Here is a 19,447-nt window from a genome sequence, read left to right on the forward strand (position 1 = left end):
TCTCAGACATGTTTTTTGCTTATATATATTTTTTTCTTTTTTTTTGTGGAGTTTTTTTTTATATCCGTTTTTATTTTCACTTTTGGACATATTTATTTATTTAGTCATTTATTTATTTTGAATTTTGGCAGTTTCGGCCCTCTATACAATAATGGCGAGAAAAGTGAGATTAGTTCAAGACAGCGTGTTGATTTGACTATTATGTGTCTTCTAGTCCTACCACAGGATTGAAGGATTTTTTTTTTTTAAAGCTACTGTAAAAGATTTACCAGATAAGATAACTACAGTCATACCCTAGTTTGGCTCGGGACTCTGGATTGTCAGACGATATTGTTCCTGCATACTCGCGAATTTGTTTATTTACTATTCACTAAAAAAAACTCACATTCACTGGATGTGTGCTCCATCTTGTAGCATTTATAGTTTATATATATACACATACACACACACTGAACAGACTATTGTGGGCCAGTCTCGAGGTAAAATGGAAGAAAATAATAGCATCGTATTCAGCCCCAAAAGATGCCAGCCTAGCGGGCACCTACCCAGTAGTCAGATGGCCTGTCCAGCCCTTATCAAAGGTAAACAAAATCGTTTGAAATTTGCAACTATCCGTTCTGATTTACAAGGTTAGAATTGAGATGCCTGTACTGCTTTCCCTCAAATCCTTTGTCAGCCGCTCTGTTTTGAGTTGCAGGCATCAAATGACTTTATTTTTTATTTTTATTGAAATGCAGGTCTAATGTGTTTGTGCGTCTTTAGTGGATATTTGAGTTATTGCTGTTCTTCGCATTTAAACGTGAACTGTTTCTGCTTTTTGGGGAATACACTTATAATGTATATATATATATAAATATATTTACATAAATAATTTTATTTCCATTCATAATAAATGTTTTAATTGAATTTTCAATATATTTTTCTAGATCAGTTTTTGTTTTCACTTTAAGTCATTTGTTTATTCATTTAGTCATTTATTTATTTTGAATTTTGGCCCTCCATATTATTGGTTGGTTATATAGTGCTTCATCATCTCGGCCCTGACACCCTCTGATGTTAAATCTGATGGTGCTGCTTCACTGACAAGACAACATTTCCAGTGAACACAATAAGATTTATCCTCACCCTGAGATATAGTACCGGTAAATCAACTTTGGCTCAAAACCTGCATTTCATAACATAACATAATGGACAAATAAAAATACACAGCTAGACAATTCGTTCTCACTATCGTTACAGGAGTGTATTTATTTACCGGTATCTTTTCGAAGTCTGGACTCAGGAATACGAAATAGCACAGCTGGTCATCCTACGTCATTCTCCGAGTACCAGACGTTATTATTGAGTTAGCCTATTGAGATCCTGGTCTTGTCTGTCAAAACACACCAAAAGGCCATTTATTGCCATCTCCTGCCTTGTTATGAGTGTGACATCAGAAGGCAAGTCTGGCAAAGGAAAATATGGTTAACCGCGATCTCAAGACAACATAGAAAAAAAAACATATCTGAAAAGTGAATAGGTACAGTCAATAAAATGTTAGACCGGGAAGATGCACCTGTCCTGTTTAATAGGGAGATGAAGCAACAGTATAAAAGTGTGTAAACCATGAAACCAGAGTTTACTTTCCCTGGAGGTCTTAATTGCAGACTAGAGCTGCAAGTACCCACAATTATTTTGATAATCGATGAATATGCTAAATACTAAATAAATCGATGAACCAGATATCAAAAAATGTGTTCATTTCCATCCCTTTATTAAAAAACAGGATTATTTTTCAAAACAGTGCAGAAAACACAAAAACATAAATTATGATTCAGTTATTCGATTGGTCCACATAACATGTCGGAAAAGTGGCTGAAACCCAAAGTATAAGCAGATGTTTGAAAATGTTTTATTTTGATTCAACACAAGATCATCCGTCTGCTTGCATAGAGGAATACAGAAATCTTGACAATATTTACTCGTGAGAAGCTGAAATTAAACAAGGTCTTTAATTAATTGATTATGACTTTTGTTACTTGCCTCTGCTATAAATGGCAATTTCTTTGTTTAGAGCAGAGAACTGCGGTCCTTGAGCCGCCGCTCTGCTTGTTTTGCACGTTCCCCTCCTCCGACATACATTATGTTGATCAGGATTAGCATCAGGCTTCTACAGAGCTTGCTGGTGAGCCGATCATTTGAATCAGGTGTGTTGGAGGAGGGAGACGTGTAAAAACAGGCAGGGCCGCGTGCTCTCAAGGCCCCGAGTTTCCTTAACCTGGTTTACGGCCTGTTTCAGAATTAGGCCTCCTGTAAATGTTGACCCACAAACAAGTGCTATACTAAAAAAAAATAATAATAAAAAAAACATTATTTTTTTTATTAAGCTAGCCATATACAGTTTTATGATTGGATTTTAGAGTGTTTTTATACCCACAATAAACAATACACAGGTGGGATCAGGCTCTTATTTAGCATTCATACTATTATAAAAACAACTCGATCCAGTCTATTTGAAGCAGCGACTTATAGGTGTGTCCTTTTAAAACATTATTTCCTTTAATAGCACATGGTGGTGAGATATACAGCAACACATTTTATATACAAAGCTACAATAACCCACTCAATGAAAATGTGAAATATGTTCAAGGCACTTAACAAAAACACAAGTAAGCAAGTCAAACGACGACAATTGATATTCAACTAGAGTCCAGAATAAAGACAGATTGTGTCAACAGAAAGGCATTTCTCTCTCAAACCAACAAAATAAAACAAAAGCAAATCAAAGCAATGTTATTATCATCATTAAGTGTTATTGTTTATATCCATAAAGTGCTTCAAACCACTGGTTCCAAGGCTCATCTAGTAGAGTCACTTACCACAAAAGAAAAGCTAGTCAACACACGTTTTTAAAAAAAAAAAAAAAATATGGCTTTAAGGAAGCAACAATCTTAGTATTAATAAAGGGTCAACAAACAAGGCTGAAAACTTTTTTTTTTTTTGCTACAGTTTTGCCGCTAATGTCAACAACCAAGAATCAATACAACTAAGGATACACCCGTCACAGTATGCTAGCGGACATTGCCAACTTCTGTTGGTAAGCACATTGCCAGGGGAGGTAAAGTGTTGTAAACATTTATCTGGCATTGCCTTCAGAATGCGGCTGCCATAACATACGAGTGTGTGAAATCGTGGAATGTGACAAACGTGAAAAGAGCAAACGTGCAATTATTTCCATCAAATTTCTCAAAACTATATTCCCGCAACTTTTTGTATTTGGTACAGTGTTCCCGCGATCGCCCGCATTACTTGGTCTACCACAAATTCTACTAAGTACGTGATGGTATGTACACCATTCATGATTCTTATTATTGGATGTGAGGCTAACAAAAGATGAAATATTGTTGGATTCCAGACAAACGTTCACATTTATGCAAAAATAATAAGAGTCTTCAATTAATCTGACAAACAGAAAATTTGTGAGGTTGTAACCAATAGCAGACCGAGGTGCTCAAAAAAAAGTATTTTGCTGATCATCCAGATCGTTCGAGTGGTCCAGAATCTCCCTTGTGACTGTGAATTCAATAAGAATGACATCATAGAGGTGCTTCTCGGATTGGGAGGTCCGTCTAGCGAGCACGACTCGAACAGAAATGTTGACCAGTTGTCGGCCTTAAAAGGGAAGTCAACCAAATAGCTTTCTTTACAATACTGTAACGTGTTCTATGCACCCCCGCTAATTTAAACACTATTCTGATTCATGTTGCATTTGTGCAATATAAATTAAGCAGCAAAATCCACCCATTTTTATCCATCTCAGTGGGGCAGCCATTTCGCCACTTAAAATATGGCCGCCCCCTGAAAACACTGACTTGTATACTGTATGAATGGACTACGTCTTACGTTCAAAATTCTGGAGGTCATATAGTCTGAATGGTCGATGCAAACACTGAATTTCACTTTTTGAGAGGCTCTCATTACTCACAGAGATCCTAGTGTACTGTAAAGCACGCACTGAAAAACTGTGTTTTCAGCAAAAATAAAAGATAAATGGCGTTATCAGTAAACATGGCAACGTAAGATGGCCGCCCTCTGGGTTCAGCCGCGAGTCTGTGCCTGAAAATGGCTAACCTGTTTAGCGGGGACGTGGCTGGTGGTTATGTGAGCCCTGAGCAACTATGATGTCATTTTCAGTCGACACCAAGTGGCAAAATGGACGCGCCCTGAGATGGATACAAATTCATGGATTTTGCTGCTTAACTCCTATTCCACAAATGCATAATAATTAGAATGCCGTTGTGGGAAAAAGAACATTTTTGTGTTGACTTCCACTTTAAGGAGCTTCTTAACAGAAGTTAGCTTAAACTGAGGAGATGATTCAAGTTTATTTATAAAGTGACAATTGCTATTAATGTCCTCAACTTTTCTTTTTTTTTTTTGGATCAAGAAGCCAAACTCGGCTTTGAGTCAGCAGGATGGCTAAATTATAACGCAGGCAGGCTAAAAGGCGTTTAAGTCACGTGAAACTCTTGAGTGATTCCAGTTATTATTGTTATAGCATTTTATAAAAACTTCCGAATTTTACATCTCAATATTAGATAAAAGTTCCCATAACCCATCATATGGAAACCATATGATAAAAATGGAAACAAACTGGAAGCTTTCTTTAAAATATCACATAATAGTAACATAATCCGAGCCACAACTTTTCAACAAAATCCAAACCCTGCCACTCATAAAGGAATTCAGGAACATCTGACAGAAGAAAAAAAGGAAATGCACAGCTTTGTGAAACAAAAAGGGAGCTGCTGATGGACATGGCTTGATTCGTATGGTGTGAGAAGAAGAAGAAGAAAGACCAGCGCTTAATAGCTCATCTTGTGTTGGTCAAGATGGATGACCTGGATGATTGGCGGAGAGGCGCTGAGTGACGGCCCGCACCAGCACGCCGAGGATCGCCCCAGATGGACTTTGCATGTGCCACTGGAGAGTAAAAGCACAGACGATCCCGTTGGGATATGACAATAACTGGGTGGGGGGCATTTTCATGTGTGGACAGCCACAAAGAGAGCAAATGACATTCTGCCAACAAGAGCGCCAATAAATTCCACAAGTAGAAGAAGCATTAGCACCGCCAGCAAACATCTGGATTCTATAAGGGCGCCGCGGTTCCCCTAATCTTCAAGACATCGGAAGGTGTGAAAAAGCGGAAAAGGGGGGGGGATGCCAAGGCTTGCGGCCCTCACATCAGGCCACCATGTGAAGATGGTCATGTGTTAGTGATGGAAGGGAGGAGTGCGCAACAGCTCAAAAAACACAGAGTGTACACTTGGGGTCAAATCATTTTCCCATTAGTCAGTTGACTGCAGATGTGAAAAACAAACCAAAAATTGAAAACGACACAATCGGCGCAGTGAAACCTTTAAGGTCAAAGCCCCACCCGGGACATCAAACGACACCTCGGCACGTCATGCGAGATCTCAGCGTTCCTCATGAGAGCATCAAAGGATGACCTCTGGGCATGTTCGATACTTTTTCATTCTCTTATCACCACAGCAAAAAAAGAGGCAGCCTCAACCATGGGTCTTAAGAGAAGAACATGAAAGGGGTTAGGAGAATAACTAGGTAAAAAAAAAGGTAAGGCGCTCCCGCTTCTTAAATTAAAATGTATTTCTTCCCTTTTAATGTGTTGAATCTAGAATGAAACCCATATTTCACACAAGTTGTATTAGTCAATCCAGGATTTTTAAAAATGCTAAATTGCTAGTGTTAGATTAACACTGAGTAGTGTTAAATTTAACACTAGAAAAGTGTTTATATGTGTCCACACCAAGAAGTGTAAATCTGACAGGTTTCAAAGTGACATCACAGTTAGTCAAGGCTCAACGACCAATCCCAGCTCACCTGTTTTCTGAAGCTGCGCTGTGATTGGCTGTTACCTGAGCAACTGTGATGCCCGCCTTCTGATATTGATAAAAATGGCTGGATTTAGCTGCTTAACTCAATATTAACTCATTCACTGCCATTGGCGGCTATAAACGTCCAAAATTTCTATTAGTTTAACTTTACCCCCCCAATTTTGTTAAAAGTATGAAAACCTAGAAAAAAATGATTGTGCATTTAGAACAGAAAAAAAAAATTGTGATTAATCGTGAGTCAACTAGTGAAGTCATGCAATTAATTACAAAATAAAAATTTTAATCGCCTGACGAGATGGTTATTAAAAATTAGGGGTGTCAGGCGATTACAATTTTTAATGCGCATGACTTCACTCGTTAACTCACGATTAATCACAAATTTTATATCTGTTCTAAATGTACAATAAAAAAAATCTAGGTTTTCTTACTCTTGAAACTGATAGAAATAGTTAAAATGAGTTTTTGACGTTTGTAACCGTCATTGGCAGTGAATGAGTTAACCAAAATACCATATTTAGACAAGTGGGGCTGCATAGAACATATTACTGTCAAAAATTGTTTGAAGGGTTTGGCTTCCCCTTTAAGGAAGTGTTCCTTTAGTTTTGCTACATCGCTACTTGTGCTGGACTAAAATTGCTCAACTTGGTTTTGCAAATCCTACAATTCGGACGCTGACTCCCGTCACTCAACTCAACTATATTTATAAAGCACTTTAAAACAACCACCGCTGGTTTCTTAAAATGGAACAGCAGATACAATGAAAACAGCCCAGGCCCCAGAATTGAACCCTGTGGAACATCATACGTTCCAATTTATATCACACATATTTGTTCGACCACTTTTTTTTTTTTTGCTCGGCATAGTATGAAGGGCTTAAAATAATAAATAAAATCCCATGACGCCGATAAGCACAGTCCAATGTAGCACTGCTCGTTGAACTGCTGAACTGAAAATGATTTGACCCCAACCAACAAAAATATCACCCTAAATATCAGTATCACTATTTCCCACCCCGAATGCGCAAAAGAGTGACAGCAGCAAAAAATATGGGATGCATGTTAATGTAGAGGAGGGAAAAAAAAGAGGGAAGCCCACAGGGCGAGCCTGCAGGACAGCTATATTTAGTACCTCACATGTTCTGGACTCGCCTCTCAGATTGGGACCTCATGACTGTAGAATGTGATTGTAAAGAGCAGATAGGATTGTAAAGAAAATCTTTTACACCCAGAAAACAAGCACAAAAAAAAATTGATAAAAAAAAAAAAAGCGTGAAGTGGGTGACTAATTCAGATTTTGCACTCTGTTGTACAGATGCCCCCTTTTTTATTTCAAGAATTACAACTGAGACAGATTGGCAATGCAGTTTTCTTGTTTTCAGGATTTGCTCATTTAACTTGGAGGAAAATGATATCAGACATCTGTGCAACAGGCAAAATAGATTCGTTAAAACCACAAATTGATTCATATCTTCAGCCTACTGGTTGCATCTGGTTTGAAACAAAAATACATTTTTCATTTCATATAACAAGAGACTGATGATTAATGATGTCTGGAATTTGTACACATGACAGACCTGATGTGATTAACTTACCAAAATGCTTCTTCACATTACCAAGGCAGTAAATTATACCACCAGCTGGTGTTTTTTTTTCATTTTTTTTTTTCAAATCATATCTGTCTTTTGATGATGTATAAAAGACAGCATGTTGAACAAATTATAAATCAAAATGATGTTCCACAATCCCGGCAGTGAATACAGAGAAATCATAAAGCTGTTGATTTTTTTTTTTGTTAAATATACATAAAAATATAAATGAAACACCCGTGTTTCTGCTCCTCTTTTTCATGAGCTGAACTCCAGATCAAGATGCTGATTAGACAGCATGGTTATTGCGGCTCTTAAATGTGCAGTTTTATGGGGGCGCTTTTTAGAGCACTTGTGAAAAATGGGACCAAAGTTCCCGAGTCTGATGTTAACAGAAAATGTCCCGTTAGCTTTTAAAGCCAGACTAAAATAGTAAGCAATGTGTCCTGAGTTGAGCTTGCCTATAAAGACGGGTGGCATCACTTTGGGTTTTAGTTTTGATAGAAAGCCAAAAAACAAAACAAACCATATTGCTTTGTTGTGAATAACAGAAGACTGTTGGAAGTAGGGCTGGGTATTGATTCCGTTTTCCAAAATCGATTCGATTCAGAAGGCCCCGATTCGATTCACATTGATTTTTGATTCAGTTAAGGATTCAGTACCAATTCAAATTTTATATGGAAGACATTCAAGTACCAATGCTGTAAATAGTAGAAACTTCTTGCTCTTACTTGGTGCATTAGTATGAAAAAAATATATGAATATTTACATTTAAAATAGAATCCAATGCAGTAACATGAATCATGTTTTTTTTTTTTTAAATCGAAAAAACTTCAAATTGAAAAATTTGAAATAAAAAAATTATGAAAATGATAATTAATAAAATATAAATAAAAAAATGTCAAATAAAAAATGAATACAAATAATTAAAATAATACAAATAAATCATTTGAAATGGAAAAATGTGAATATTAACATTTAAAATTTAATCCAATGCAGTTACATTAATCATGTATGTTTTATTGAACATGACCGGATCAAAACGATAAGTAATAATTAAAATCGATTACAACCACAGCACTATGTAAATAAAGTGGCAAAAACACTGGGCTTTTTTGTAGAATAAATTTCCCTGTGACACGAGAAGGCACATTCATATGTTGAGGGGCATATTCAAAGTATCGATTCTTGGCTTTCTGAATCGATATTGGGCTATGAAAAGGAATATCGATTCGATATATCGATTTTTTTTTTTTTAAACCCAGCCCTAGTAAAGACGTACATGGCTGATGCTATTTGGCTAATTAAAATATTGTAAAAATAAATAAATAAATAATACCTTTGTATGCATACGTTTGCATTTATTATGCTTGTGATGGCTTTTATCTGGCGTTTACATGCATTTTGTTTCTTTACCCAGGGTCGTTTGGCATGTCCTGATCAGCCTCCGCGGCAGATGATGATTCCACATCTGCATCCACGCTGCTCTCACTGCCCTGCGCCGACAGGCCGCAAGGAGACTGCAAAGTCACACACTCACCACTGACACGCACACACAAATCCCAGGTATTTGAGCAAGTGTAATCCAGAGAAAACATTATTAGTATTTTTTTTTTTTTTTTTAAGTGTTGATTTTTCATTGTTCAACAATTTAAACTAGCATTTGCAATAAGGTCACATTGTGTAGCAATGCCTCAATGGAGGCAATACTGCAAACGGGTGACTAACGCCGGCACATTCTGAAAGGCATCAAACCCAAGTACGATTTTGAATCATATTTCCAAATAATTACAATTCATACATGACTTGTGTGTAATGTGTGTATGCACATTCCTACTGACTTGACATTCTTCTCCATAAGCAGTATGGCCTGCTCTTTCTCCCGCAGGCTCCTCTTGAGCGAGGCAATCTCTTTTTGCTTCTCCAGCAGTTCTTTCTGAAGACGGTAGTTGCTTTCTTCCAGAGTCTCGCAGAAAGCCTTTGAAGTGGATGCGACAATGGAGAAAATGCAGGTAAAAAATAAATAAAACATTTGTACAAACTAAAATTTGCCTACTTGCTAAATGAAACGAAAGGTTCTTTGTAAAAGGAGTTGTCATGTATTTTTATCATCTTGGGGGGAAAAATGGCAATATCATTTGTGAAATCTGTCTCTAATTCTGTTGCAGTTTAGTGTTTTCTTTTGTTTGGCTTTGACATATTATGGTTTTGTGCTGATAAATGCGCTAATATGATATGCTAAATTGGACTTTATTGCTACACCCGGTGATAAAAATAAAACAAAGGCTTCCCTTATGTTAATAGTGTTGCCTGACTCTAAACTTTATTTCCCCATTGGAACCCTAAAGCAGGAAGTAATAGCCGTTTTTAATTCAGAAGCTAGGAAAATGGGAGTGTGAATAATAGAGTATATCAGTGCACGTCATGAGATCTTCCTGGCATGCTCTAGTTGAAATTGATCCCACTTGAAACATAAAGTCGGTCGCAGTCTAGAAGTCTGAGAATGTCAACTATCACTTGTTATTGTAATCGTTGGCTTTGACAGTGTTGTTTAAAAGCACTAAATGTGCTTGGTGGTTACAGAATTTGCATACAACGTGGTTTCAACCGAACATCAGCGGATATTAAGATACATTTTCAGTGAACTATGTTCCCAGTAGACACGCCATGATTGAGCGCGATGAAGCGGCTTACGCGCGCCCTAGCTTGCTTTCATACCATTGAAGAACGCTTCCAGGTTTTGATATGCTCTCAGATTTAATTGAATTCACTGTTATACTATGGCAGTGGTCATTGTCACCATAACATTTTAACCGGGCATCCACGGCAATCACGGCCCGTCACATTTGGAAAAGAATGGAACGGAATTGGGATGTTATGGCCATTGCCAATGTCACAAATGCAAAGCAGCAAAATTGATTTGACAGTTTACAGTACTGCCTCCCGGTGGACAAAGCGGGCAAACAAGAAGGAGCGACACACTGAATTGGAATGCGGCAGTAAATGATGCTCAATCTGTTTAATGTTTTACATTCAATTTAATTATGTTATTACTCTATATTTTTTATTATGTACAATATAATTGAGTGTTATTTCCTTATTAAAAAAATTTTTAAGTGACATGCTGGAACAAATTAATGGCAATTCCATTCATTTCAATGAGGAACAACAATTTGAGATACGAGTGCTTTGAGTTACGTTTAAGTGTACAGTCCTGCGCACTGTTATTGGCACCACTTCATTTTTTGCATGATTTCGACAATATCTTCAGAAATCAATGGAAATGTACCAATTTCATATCATCAGGATCTTTTAATTGGATGTCCAGTAAGTAATTCAACAAAGGAAATTGTTTTTCGACTCACATAATGTAATTCCAGAGAAAAAAATAGAAGACAGCAGTAATGGTACCCCTCTTTGATATTTGGTTGCACACCCTTTGGCAGTGATAACAGCTTCCAAATGTTTCTTGTAGTATCCCCCCACCCCGCCATTGTCTTGCTGGAAGGCCCATGACCTTCAACTCAAACTTCTGTCATCCATTTTTCTCTCTTCCCCCCACGTCCATGCTCGTCAAAACTTCTTAATAACATTACACACTGCTGAAACAGGGCCACCACAATCTCTGCAGATGGCTCTAAACCCTTTGGAAGTCTTGTATTTGTGAATAATGGCACTTGTGATGGACTCAGACAGCTCCTTTGTTTTCACGATTTTGACAAAAGAAAAAGGGATAACAAGTGGCTTTTAAAAACATCATTCATTGGTTGATTCCTGTCAATTGGGCACAGACAATTTAAAGCGGAATTCTCATTTGTGATTTAGCAAAGGTGAGTCACAATGCGTTTCCATACTGATTTACAGGAAGAAGAAAAAAAAAAAGCACATTTTAATTTCTATTTTTTCCGCCCATTGTTTGTTTTAAATTGTTTTTTAAGCATTTGGTCTTTAGGATAAAACACAATTTCTCTGTAAAAAATAAACGGATTTACTTGATTCATTTTTTTTCCATAAGATATTCCACATTATGTATGCATGGGTGCCAATAATGGTGAGCAGGACTGTAGTAAAAGTATAGACACAACTCATATCTCAAGACTGAAGACACCACTTAATCTTTAGTCAATAGTAGGATTCGTAAAAACATTTCTAGTGCTTGCATGTAGAGTTGGTTCTTTTCACAAATGTGGAAATAATAATAAAAAGTCATTAAAATGCATACTTTTAAATAAAAACAGTATCAACATTTTCAAACAGACCTATGAGATTTCATTTCATGGGGCCCAAAATCCCTGGCAACATCTCTGGCAGTGGCCACCAAGAACATAGCATAAAAGTAGCCTGAGCACTGTTCACACCCAAGACCGAAACTCTGTCAGTTCGCTCGGAAAATACAAACTATCACGTATCGTGCGTTTTCGGGCTAGCAGCAGGATTTGAAGACTCAGCCACATACAAATCAGCAGTTAAAAAATGTCTTTATAATATAAAATTGCATTTTTATATCACAGAAAACCACACCACACAAAGCACTGCGAGCCTATGCTAAGGCTTACCCTGCTCTCCTCCAAACTATCGAAAGGCCCTGGCGGCTCGTCCAGACATAAAAACTCTCTCACTGATTGGCTGTCAAGCAGAGAGAAGGCAAGAATTCATCTTTATTCAGCGTAGAAAAGATCACGTTGAAACAACAGCACGGTTGTGTCACATACCAGTTAGCAATGTCCTTGTGTGCAACCAAGTTTTGCAAAAAGGCCTGCAGTCCCAACTGTCGGTCTTCCAGGAAGTCGCTGTCGTAGTTGTCTTTAAACCACCTTTTGGGAGGCAGTGCAAGCCGAAAGCCTGGAAATGTCTCTTTCAACTAGAACACAAACAAGCACGGACATACTTTGTTGTCTCAGTCCACGTGATTTAATTTTTTTTATTTTATTTTATTTTTTAAATAAGACGGGTCATTCGTAAATTAAGTTAACTCATTCACTGCCATTGACGGCTATAGACGTCAAAAATTCATTTGAACTATTTCTATTAGTTTAACATTTTTTCCCACTTTTGTTAACAAGAGTATGAAAACCTAGAATTTTTTTTATTGTTCATTTAGAACAGATAGAAAACTTGTGATAAATCGTGAGTTAACTATTGAAGTCATGCAATTAATTACAATTTTTTAAATTTATCGCCTGAGGCCCCTAATTTTTCATAATCTTTTCTTTCAACAAAAAAAAGTTTATTAAAAAAATGTTTAGGTTTTCATACTCTTGTTAACAAAAGTGGAAAAAAAAATTAAACTAATAGAAATCGTTAAAATGATTTTTTTACGTTTATAGACGTCAATGGCAGTGAATGAGTTAAAAATATAAATAAAAACAAATAAAGGCTAAAATGTCAGCCCCAAAAAAAGAGACTAATTTAAAACTTTTCAACTGGAAAATGAAATAATGTGACTGCATAAGTGCGCACACCCTCATGGGATAAAGGCAGTGTTCAGAATGAGCCGATCACATTCAAACTGGGACTCGGCACACAAAGTGGAGATAACTTCCACATTTTAAACTACCACTGATTAACCCCTAATAAAGTTACTTTGTTCTAGTAGAGATTGTTGTCATGTAAAAACAGCCAGAAATTCCTGCTCATCCTTTACTGTCTGTGTCGGCATGTTCGCAGCCTCCCTGACCACTTTTTCTTTTTGTCTGACCTGACATTTAAACAGGGGTGTGTAGACTTTTATATCCAACGTACAGTATGTACAGGAGTATGCTGGACTTTGTTTGCGGGTCAATGTGCATTCACTTAAGATGAGAGCCGTGAGCGTAGTGCGAGCTGGCGCCAGCCACACAGCAGGAGGGTGCAATGCTAATGAGAAACTGCCCGCAATTTGTTTTAAGTGACAATTTTCACAGAAAGCATGAAAATCACAGAAATGAGACTTGAACTAAATTGTGTGGGCAAATGCATTTGGAGACATACAGCAAACTTTGTTGAAAAAAAAAAAAAAAAAGGTGAGAATTTTGTTTTATCATCCATCAAAAGTAAATTGCTATCTATGTTGTATGTATGTGATCATGAAATGTTGGTTTATGGTTTTATTGAACATGTAAACATAAAGAAAACACATTACAAGTTTAAAATATAAATTAAAGTAAAAAAAAGAAAAACAAGAATAGGAAGAGAAAAAAGTAGTTTATATGTTCAAAAGGGGCAATAGGAAGTTAAAAACGTATCTAGTCCTACCCCTTATTCGTTTTATGTTGATAAAAAGATAAGGTCATGTATTTCAACAAAAGGAAATGTATAAACCTAGTCACATATACAAGTGCACTTTTAACATACGCACATTTGCCATTTCATTTGCATATAGCAGACTTTCAAAATGGCCACTTCCTATCCTGATTTCAGTGTAATAGTAAAAGGAGTTAAGTGAACAGATTAAGATATTTTAACATTTACCATCTAAATTGTGTTATTTCGGGCAAAACAAACAACCCAAAGCATATTTCCTCACATCCTACCGACCCCATGGTTGTTGTGAATGGAGGCCTAATTTGTAAGCGGCGCACGCACACAAAAAGTTCGGGACCACTGCACTGCATGGTGGTAATTCGCAATCATGCTACAACAACAAAACTGGTACTTCAAGCTATAAAATTGTTCTAATTATAGGAAGAATCAAGACTTTTGGCGATTAAGAGTTTTTACAAAGATAAATTTGACATCTTGTTGTACATTTCTAGCATATGCGGAAAACCAGAAAGAATTCCATTTGTTGCAGACTGCTGATTTGTGAACAAACCGTCCTGCTCGCCTAGTTAGTTCAGGGTGGTTGACTGTTTGGGAATAGTGGTCGTCTTTGTTTAGTTGCAGCCACTTCCCAGTGTGTAATCCGAAACAAAACAAATCAGACTTGAGAAAACAAAAGGCTTAATTGCAGTCAAATCCCTTAGGAGGATGCAGCCTTGCAAACTTAAGCATCACAAGGCTGTTATTTCCTCACCATGTATAAACAATTATGCACTGGCAAACGCACCTTGTCGTTGAGTCTGGAAAAGTCTGCGTACCTCCTGAAAACAACCCAACTTTCATCTGTGGTTTTCCTGACCAGGACTTTGTATACCTACAAACACATTGCAGATAGAACACACCTGGTTAAAAACTTTTCTTTTGGGGGGGGGGGGGGGGGTTACAATATTTAAAACAGACTTGCTTGAAATTAACTGGGATATTTTAAGACTGAAACCATAAAACTAATGTTCTTTTTTTGTTTTGTTTGTATCCCATTACTGAGGATGTCCGATACAACTTTTTGTCATGGTCTGTGTTTTGGTTGGTTTTAGTGGTCATGTTTTTTGATCATGTCCTCCTGTGCTTGTCATCCCGGTCCCTGGTTACCCAATCAGTCACGCCCATGCCATGTCCTCATCATTTCCTTGTTTGGTTTGTTGCTTTGACTTGTGATTTTGGATCTTGTTGATTTTGTTATTTTCGCTAAGTACCTTGTTTGCCTTTTTCTTAACTCATTCACTGCCATTGACGGTTATAAACGTCAAAAATTCATTTGAACTATTTCTATTAGTTTAACATTTGTTTCCACTTTAACAAGAGTATGAAAACCTAGAATTTTTTAATTGTACATTTAGAACCGATATAAAATTTGTGATTAATCGTGAGTTAACTAGTGAGGTCATGCCATTAATTACAATTAAAAAAATAATTGCCTCTTGCCCCTAATTTTATATATATATATATATATATATATATATTTATGGCAGTAAATGAGTTAATTAAATCCCCTTTTTGACTGCATCTTTGCCTGGCTGCTTTTGGGTTCTCCACCAAATTCCACCCTCCTGACACTTATTTTCAGACAGATACCAGTATCGGTACTCAACTGTTGAGTAGTCACCTATACTGATACGAAGTGATAACACCACTAATAGTTTTGATACATAGAATTTCCAAACATAAATAACTGATACATGATCTTAAAGAAAGCCCTATATATCCCAATATAGCATTTTCCTTTAAATTGCATGAAATTAACAGCAATTTTCTATAATCTAATCCATTTGTTTATAAAAATACATATTTTGTAAAGAACACACAATAAAATGAATTTAAATAAATGCATAACTCTTAACGAGCATCTGTCAGACTTTTGCTTTATGTTCCTGATCATTAAACGGCCGCCAATAACTTTGTATGAGTACTCACCCATCCCCACCCATTATTATTACATATGTAGAATGGTTTGTATACAGTATACATTATTAATGGCAAATTTTGGTATGTGTACATTTATAATGCGTTTTAATGTGTTTGTTCTGTGACCCTTATAAGCGGTCCGGAAACTGGATGGATGGATGTGTTTGAAGTGCGTGGTTGATTTTTATTTATTTATTTTTTACTGCTTTTGAACTATTAGAAAAATCCCCATGGTCTCTCTTTGTTTGTGTCTATTGACATTCATCTTTTTTTGTTTGTTTTGGTTTTACTGCTTAAAAAAAAAAATCCTTATAGTCTCCCTTTGTCTGTGGGTGTTGATTCTAACCTATAGTGGGTGGGTCCGGAACCCAACTCCCATGAAAAGAGGTTGCTGTACACACTCAGGTTGCATCAAATGTATCCATCCAATGCTTTAATACTGCATCCAGATATATGCTGATACTTCTTTTGACATGATATTAATGTTAAATGAAGGCCCGTTTCGTGCTTTAATTCATCCCACCCGCCAAGACTTTAAATGATCAAGAGTCTTGTAGTATTTGCGACAACTTAGTCATTGTTTCCTGTAGTAGTTTAATTAAAATTTATGAAGTCATTCTGTATTTAGATTAAAAAAAAATTCTGATGAAATAATTTAACTGATTATAGTTTCAAAAATGTGAAAAATTAATAATTGTACATTTGCATTATTATTTGGTTAAAGTGTTGGTTAATTCAAATTAAATTGACTATGAATACAATTTTAAAAATAGTGAATTATTTTATTCTTTTTTTTTTAACCGTATGTCTAGGCTAGTCTGTCCGTTTTTATAAAGCTTATTGACTTAGTTTAACACTTTAGCGTTTTGTTATACAACATTTAACTTTCTTTTGTTTTATGTGTCAGTTTTGCAGTAAACTTCAACCTGGAGTGACAGTAAGGATGTTGTTACCCTTGTCTTTTGCAATTATATTATGGTAACATATATTTTAAAAAATAAAATAAAAGCAGTTATATCCCAGACGACACATTTAATTCTCTGCTTCTGTACCGTAAACTTTGCCCTCTCCTCCATGACTTCATATCCAAGAACTGTTGGGGTGATTGGCCTCTCCTCTCCTCCTTGCTGGCTCCCGATAGGAGCCGAAATAGAGCGAGGGCAACTTGAATACTCCACTGAGTGCTCAAGAGTCCCATTTTCTCTAGTCTGCATTAGAGGGCTCCGGGGAGGCGGTGGCGTTTGGCTTCGACTGCTTCTTCCCGTGCAACGGGACTGACGCTGGCAACTTTTTCCATGCGCGTCCACAGCTGAAATGATGATTGGGGATGAAGACTCTGAGCTGCTGGAGACGCTTCCCAGCGAGGAAGCTCGCGGTGGCCTTCTCAGCTTGTTACTACCACTTGATGAGACTCTGTCCAAGGGTACTGGGACAGGCACAAAAGGCGAAGCCATCCTCCCTGCTACTGACCGTCACCGCTGTGCCAACGTGATGACTTGCTTCAGGTGGCACGGACGGATACAGAAGCCTGACAACAACGCTCAGTCAGAGGGGCTGGCGAAGACGTTCAACAACCTGGAGAAAATGTTACAAAATATTTTATATGTACGTCACCATATCTGCAATCTGAATTACCACTCGGCCACTGATTGTGTTTGTTTTTACAACTGCGAAGCTTGGTCAAATGTTGCGCTTTAGGTTCCCCACCCATGATGCTTTCCGTGTACTTTGCATACTGGAATTAAGCCAATCCAGCTGCTTGACACATTTTAGTCACCGTTTGTGGACAGCACAAAAATAGCAACATGACGACACCGCAACTACAAGAGCTGAGTCGAATGAAGAGTGAAACTTACCTACCCCCATTTCTTAAAAACACCTTACAAGAGACTATTCATGTAAAGCATTCATTCAATGTCCTTGATTTCCAGCTTGAGGTCAGTGTGCTCGAACGCTCTTTGTACATACTAGTAAAAAATAAAAATAAAAATAAAAAAAAGCCAATGAACTAGTATAATGGTTCTTACACAACTGCATGACGTTTTCTGCACACTATTAGTACAACTGGGCATATTAGTTGGACAGGCAAAACTAGTTGTGGGCATGTTGATGCTGCTAGTTGAGTACACGCTACTAGTGTGTGGCACATGCCTATACATTGCGCCTAGAGGTTACTAGTGCAGCACAGGTGTTTACTAGTGACGACAAATTGTGTACTTGTAGCTCAAAAGTGGAAATACCGAGGAAAAAACATGATACCCCCACCCAAACTTTACACAGTAGTGCTTATCTGCTGCCTTTCATACTTAAAACAAATGTAAGCGAAACAGTTGCTGATAAATAGTTAACATCTGTTACCTTTTGCAAGCTAGCAAGTTCAATCAATCAAGTTCGGCTGAAATGAAATAAAAAGTGGAGGATAAAACTAACTTCATACAACCCAATCGACAAACAACTCTAGCTGTTATCACCAAGGAGTGTTTTCGAGATGAATCAAGAGTTGTAGGTCACATTACAATCCCATGTTAGCTAGTAAGCTAGCATGTGATGTGTGGATAGTGGACACAGTTCAAATAACGAAAACTAGAACGCATAACATACCGCAAGGCAGGTCGCGTCCCCCTTGTGAAGAACTCTTAATTGTAATTCAGGCCGCCAGGCGTGTGGTCGTCTTGTTGCTGTTTGTCCATTTCACATCGCAGTCATCTGCTCTTCTGTATCATGTTAGCATGCTTGAATATCAGCCCACAACTGCAGCGACTTATTCCAGCCGCACGAGGGGGCTATAAGCACGTAAATGGCTCCTTGTAACCTTTGTCACACCTCGAGTTGCGTGTCCTTCAAAACATTTGGAATAATTATTTCCAGATTCTATTATATCTATATAATCTTATATTTACTGTCAATTAATGTTTTGAATAACACTATTTTAGGTGCACACTTGAATACAGAAGCCATTATGTAACGATCAATATACATTTAGAGATCAACATTATTCTGATGTGGCCTGTGATGGAAAGGACTTCAATACCCCTTGACTAGATAATAAGCTGTCTTTTCATTATTGCCATATTAACTGGCTAGTAACTCCGCGGGAGAATGAAATAAAAAAATTTAGCATGAAAGATTTTATCATTTAGCCTACCAGGGAAGGGAATAGAAAGACATGTCACCCAGTTCTTTGAGGACTTTTTCCCCCCACACTCCAGATCTATTGCAGTGAAAACCTGTTCAAAGTTGGCAACAGGCGTATACCACAAAATTAATTTGACAAACTAGGTGTGTCATGGAAGTGAAAGTCTGTAAGTCATGAACTGGGTTTACTTTTAAAAATACTGTGACTTGACTTAACGTTTTTGTTTCGTTGTTGTTGTTGTTTTTTATTGCTTTGACTTCCGAGCAAAAGAGGAGCGCTGACATCACGACAAGCCGCATGTTGGCAAATAGATGAGAGACGCTTCAAACAGGGGCCTCCGAGCTGTTTATTGCCACATCTGCCAAACTAAAAACAGAACAAACAGATTACAAGCTCAATGCTAACACACAATGCAAAACACCATTGACAGGCTAACAACATCATAAATGTTGCTTGAAGCATCAGATTTGAACACAAACCTTGGCATAAAATACAACACTCACTCACTCACATGCATTCGTCATCATCACATGTATACTAACCCTAACCCTTTTTTCAACAGTAAGTTCATGTATAACCGGAGGAGCACTTGTTGGCAAAAATATTGTTAACATGAGAATTGGCTTG

At 37.2% G+C, this 19,447-nt stretch overlaps 1 protein-coding gene across 2 annotated transcripts in view; it reads right to left on the reverse strand.

Annotated features, from left to right (window-relative positions):
* snx16 (sorting nexin 16) overlaps positions 1-18,449 on the reverse strand; it is a 35,763-nt gene extending 17,314 nt beyond the window's left edge. The window contains exons 1-8 of one of the 2 annotated variants that reach the window (XM_077554620.1): positions 18,286-18,449; positions 16,737-17,259; positions 14,510-14,596; positions 12,195-12,343; positions 12,039-12,108; positions 9,324-9,460; positions 8,899-9,024; positions 1,737-4,962 (exon numbers count right to left, since the gene is read on the reverse strand). In XM_077554620.1, coding sequence (XP_077410746.1) covers positions 4,845-4,962; positions 8,899-9,024; positions 9,324-9,460; positions 12,039-12,108; positions 12,195-12,343; positions 14,510-14,596; positions 16,737-17,138 — 1,089 coding nt within the window. In that variant the 5' untranslated portion in view covers positions 17,139-17,259; positions 18,286-18,449 and the 3' untranslated portion in view covers positions 1,737-4,844. Of the gene's footprint in view, positions 1-1,736; positions 4,963-8,898; positions 9,025-9,323; positions 9,461-12,038; positions 12,109-12,194; positions 12,344-14,509; positions 14,597-16,736; positions 17,260-18,285 lie in introns of those variants that run through there. The other variant, XM_077554619.1, reaches the window with a different exon arrangement.
* Positions 18,450-19,447: the final 998 nt, after the last annotated feature.

This window comes from Vanacampus margaritifer, chromosome 20 (assembly GCF_051991255.1).
Source record: "Vanacampus margaritifer isolate UIUO_Vmar chromosome 20, RoL_Vmar_1.0, whole genome shotgun sequence".
NCBI classification, from domain to species: Eukaryota; Metazoa; Chordata; class Actinopteri; order Syngnathiformes; family Syngnathidae; genus Vanacampus; species Vanacampus margaritifer.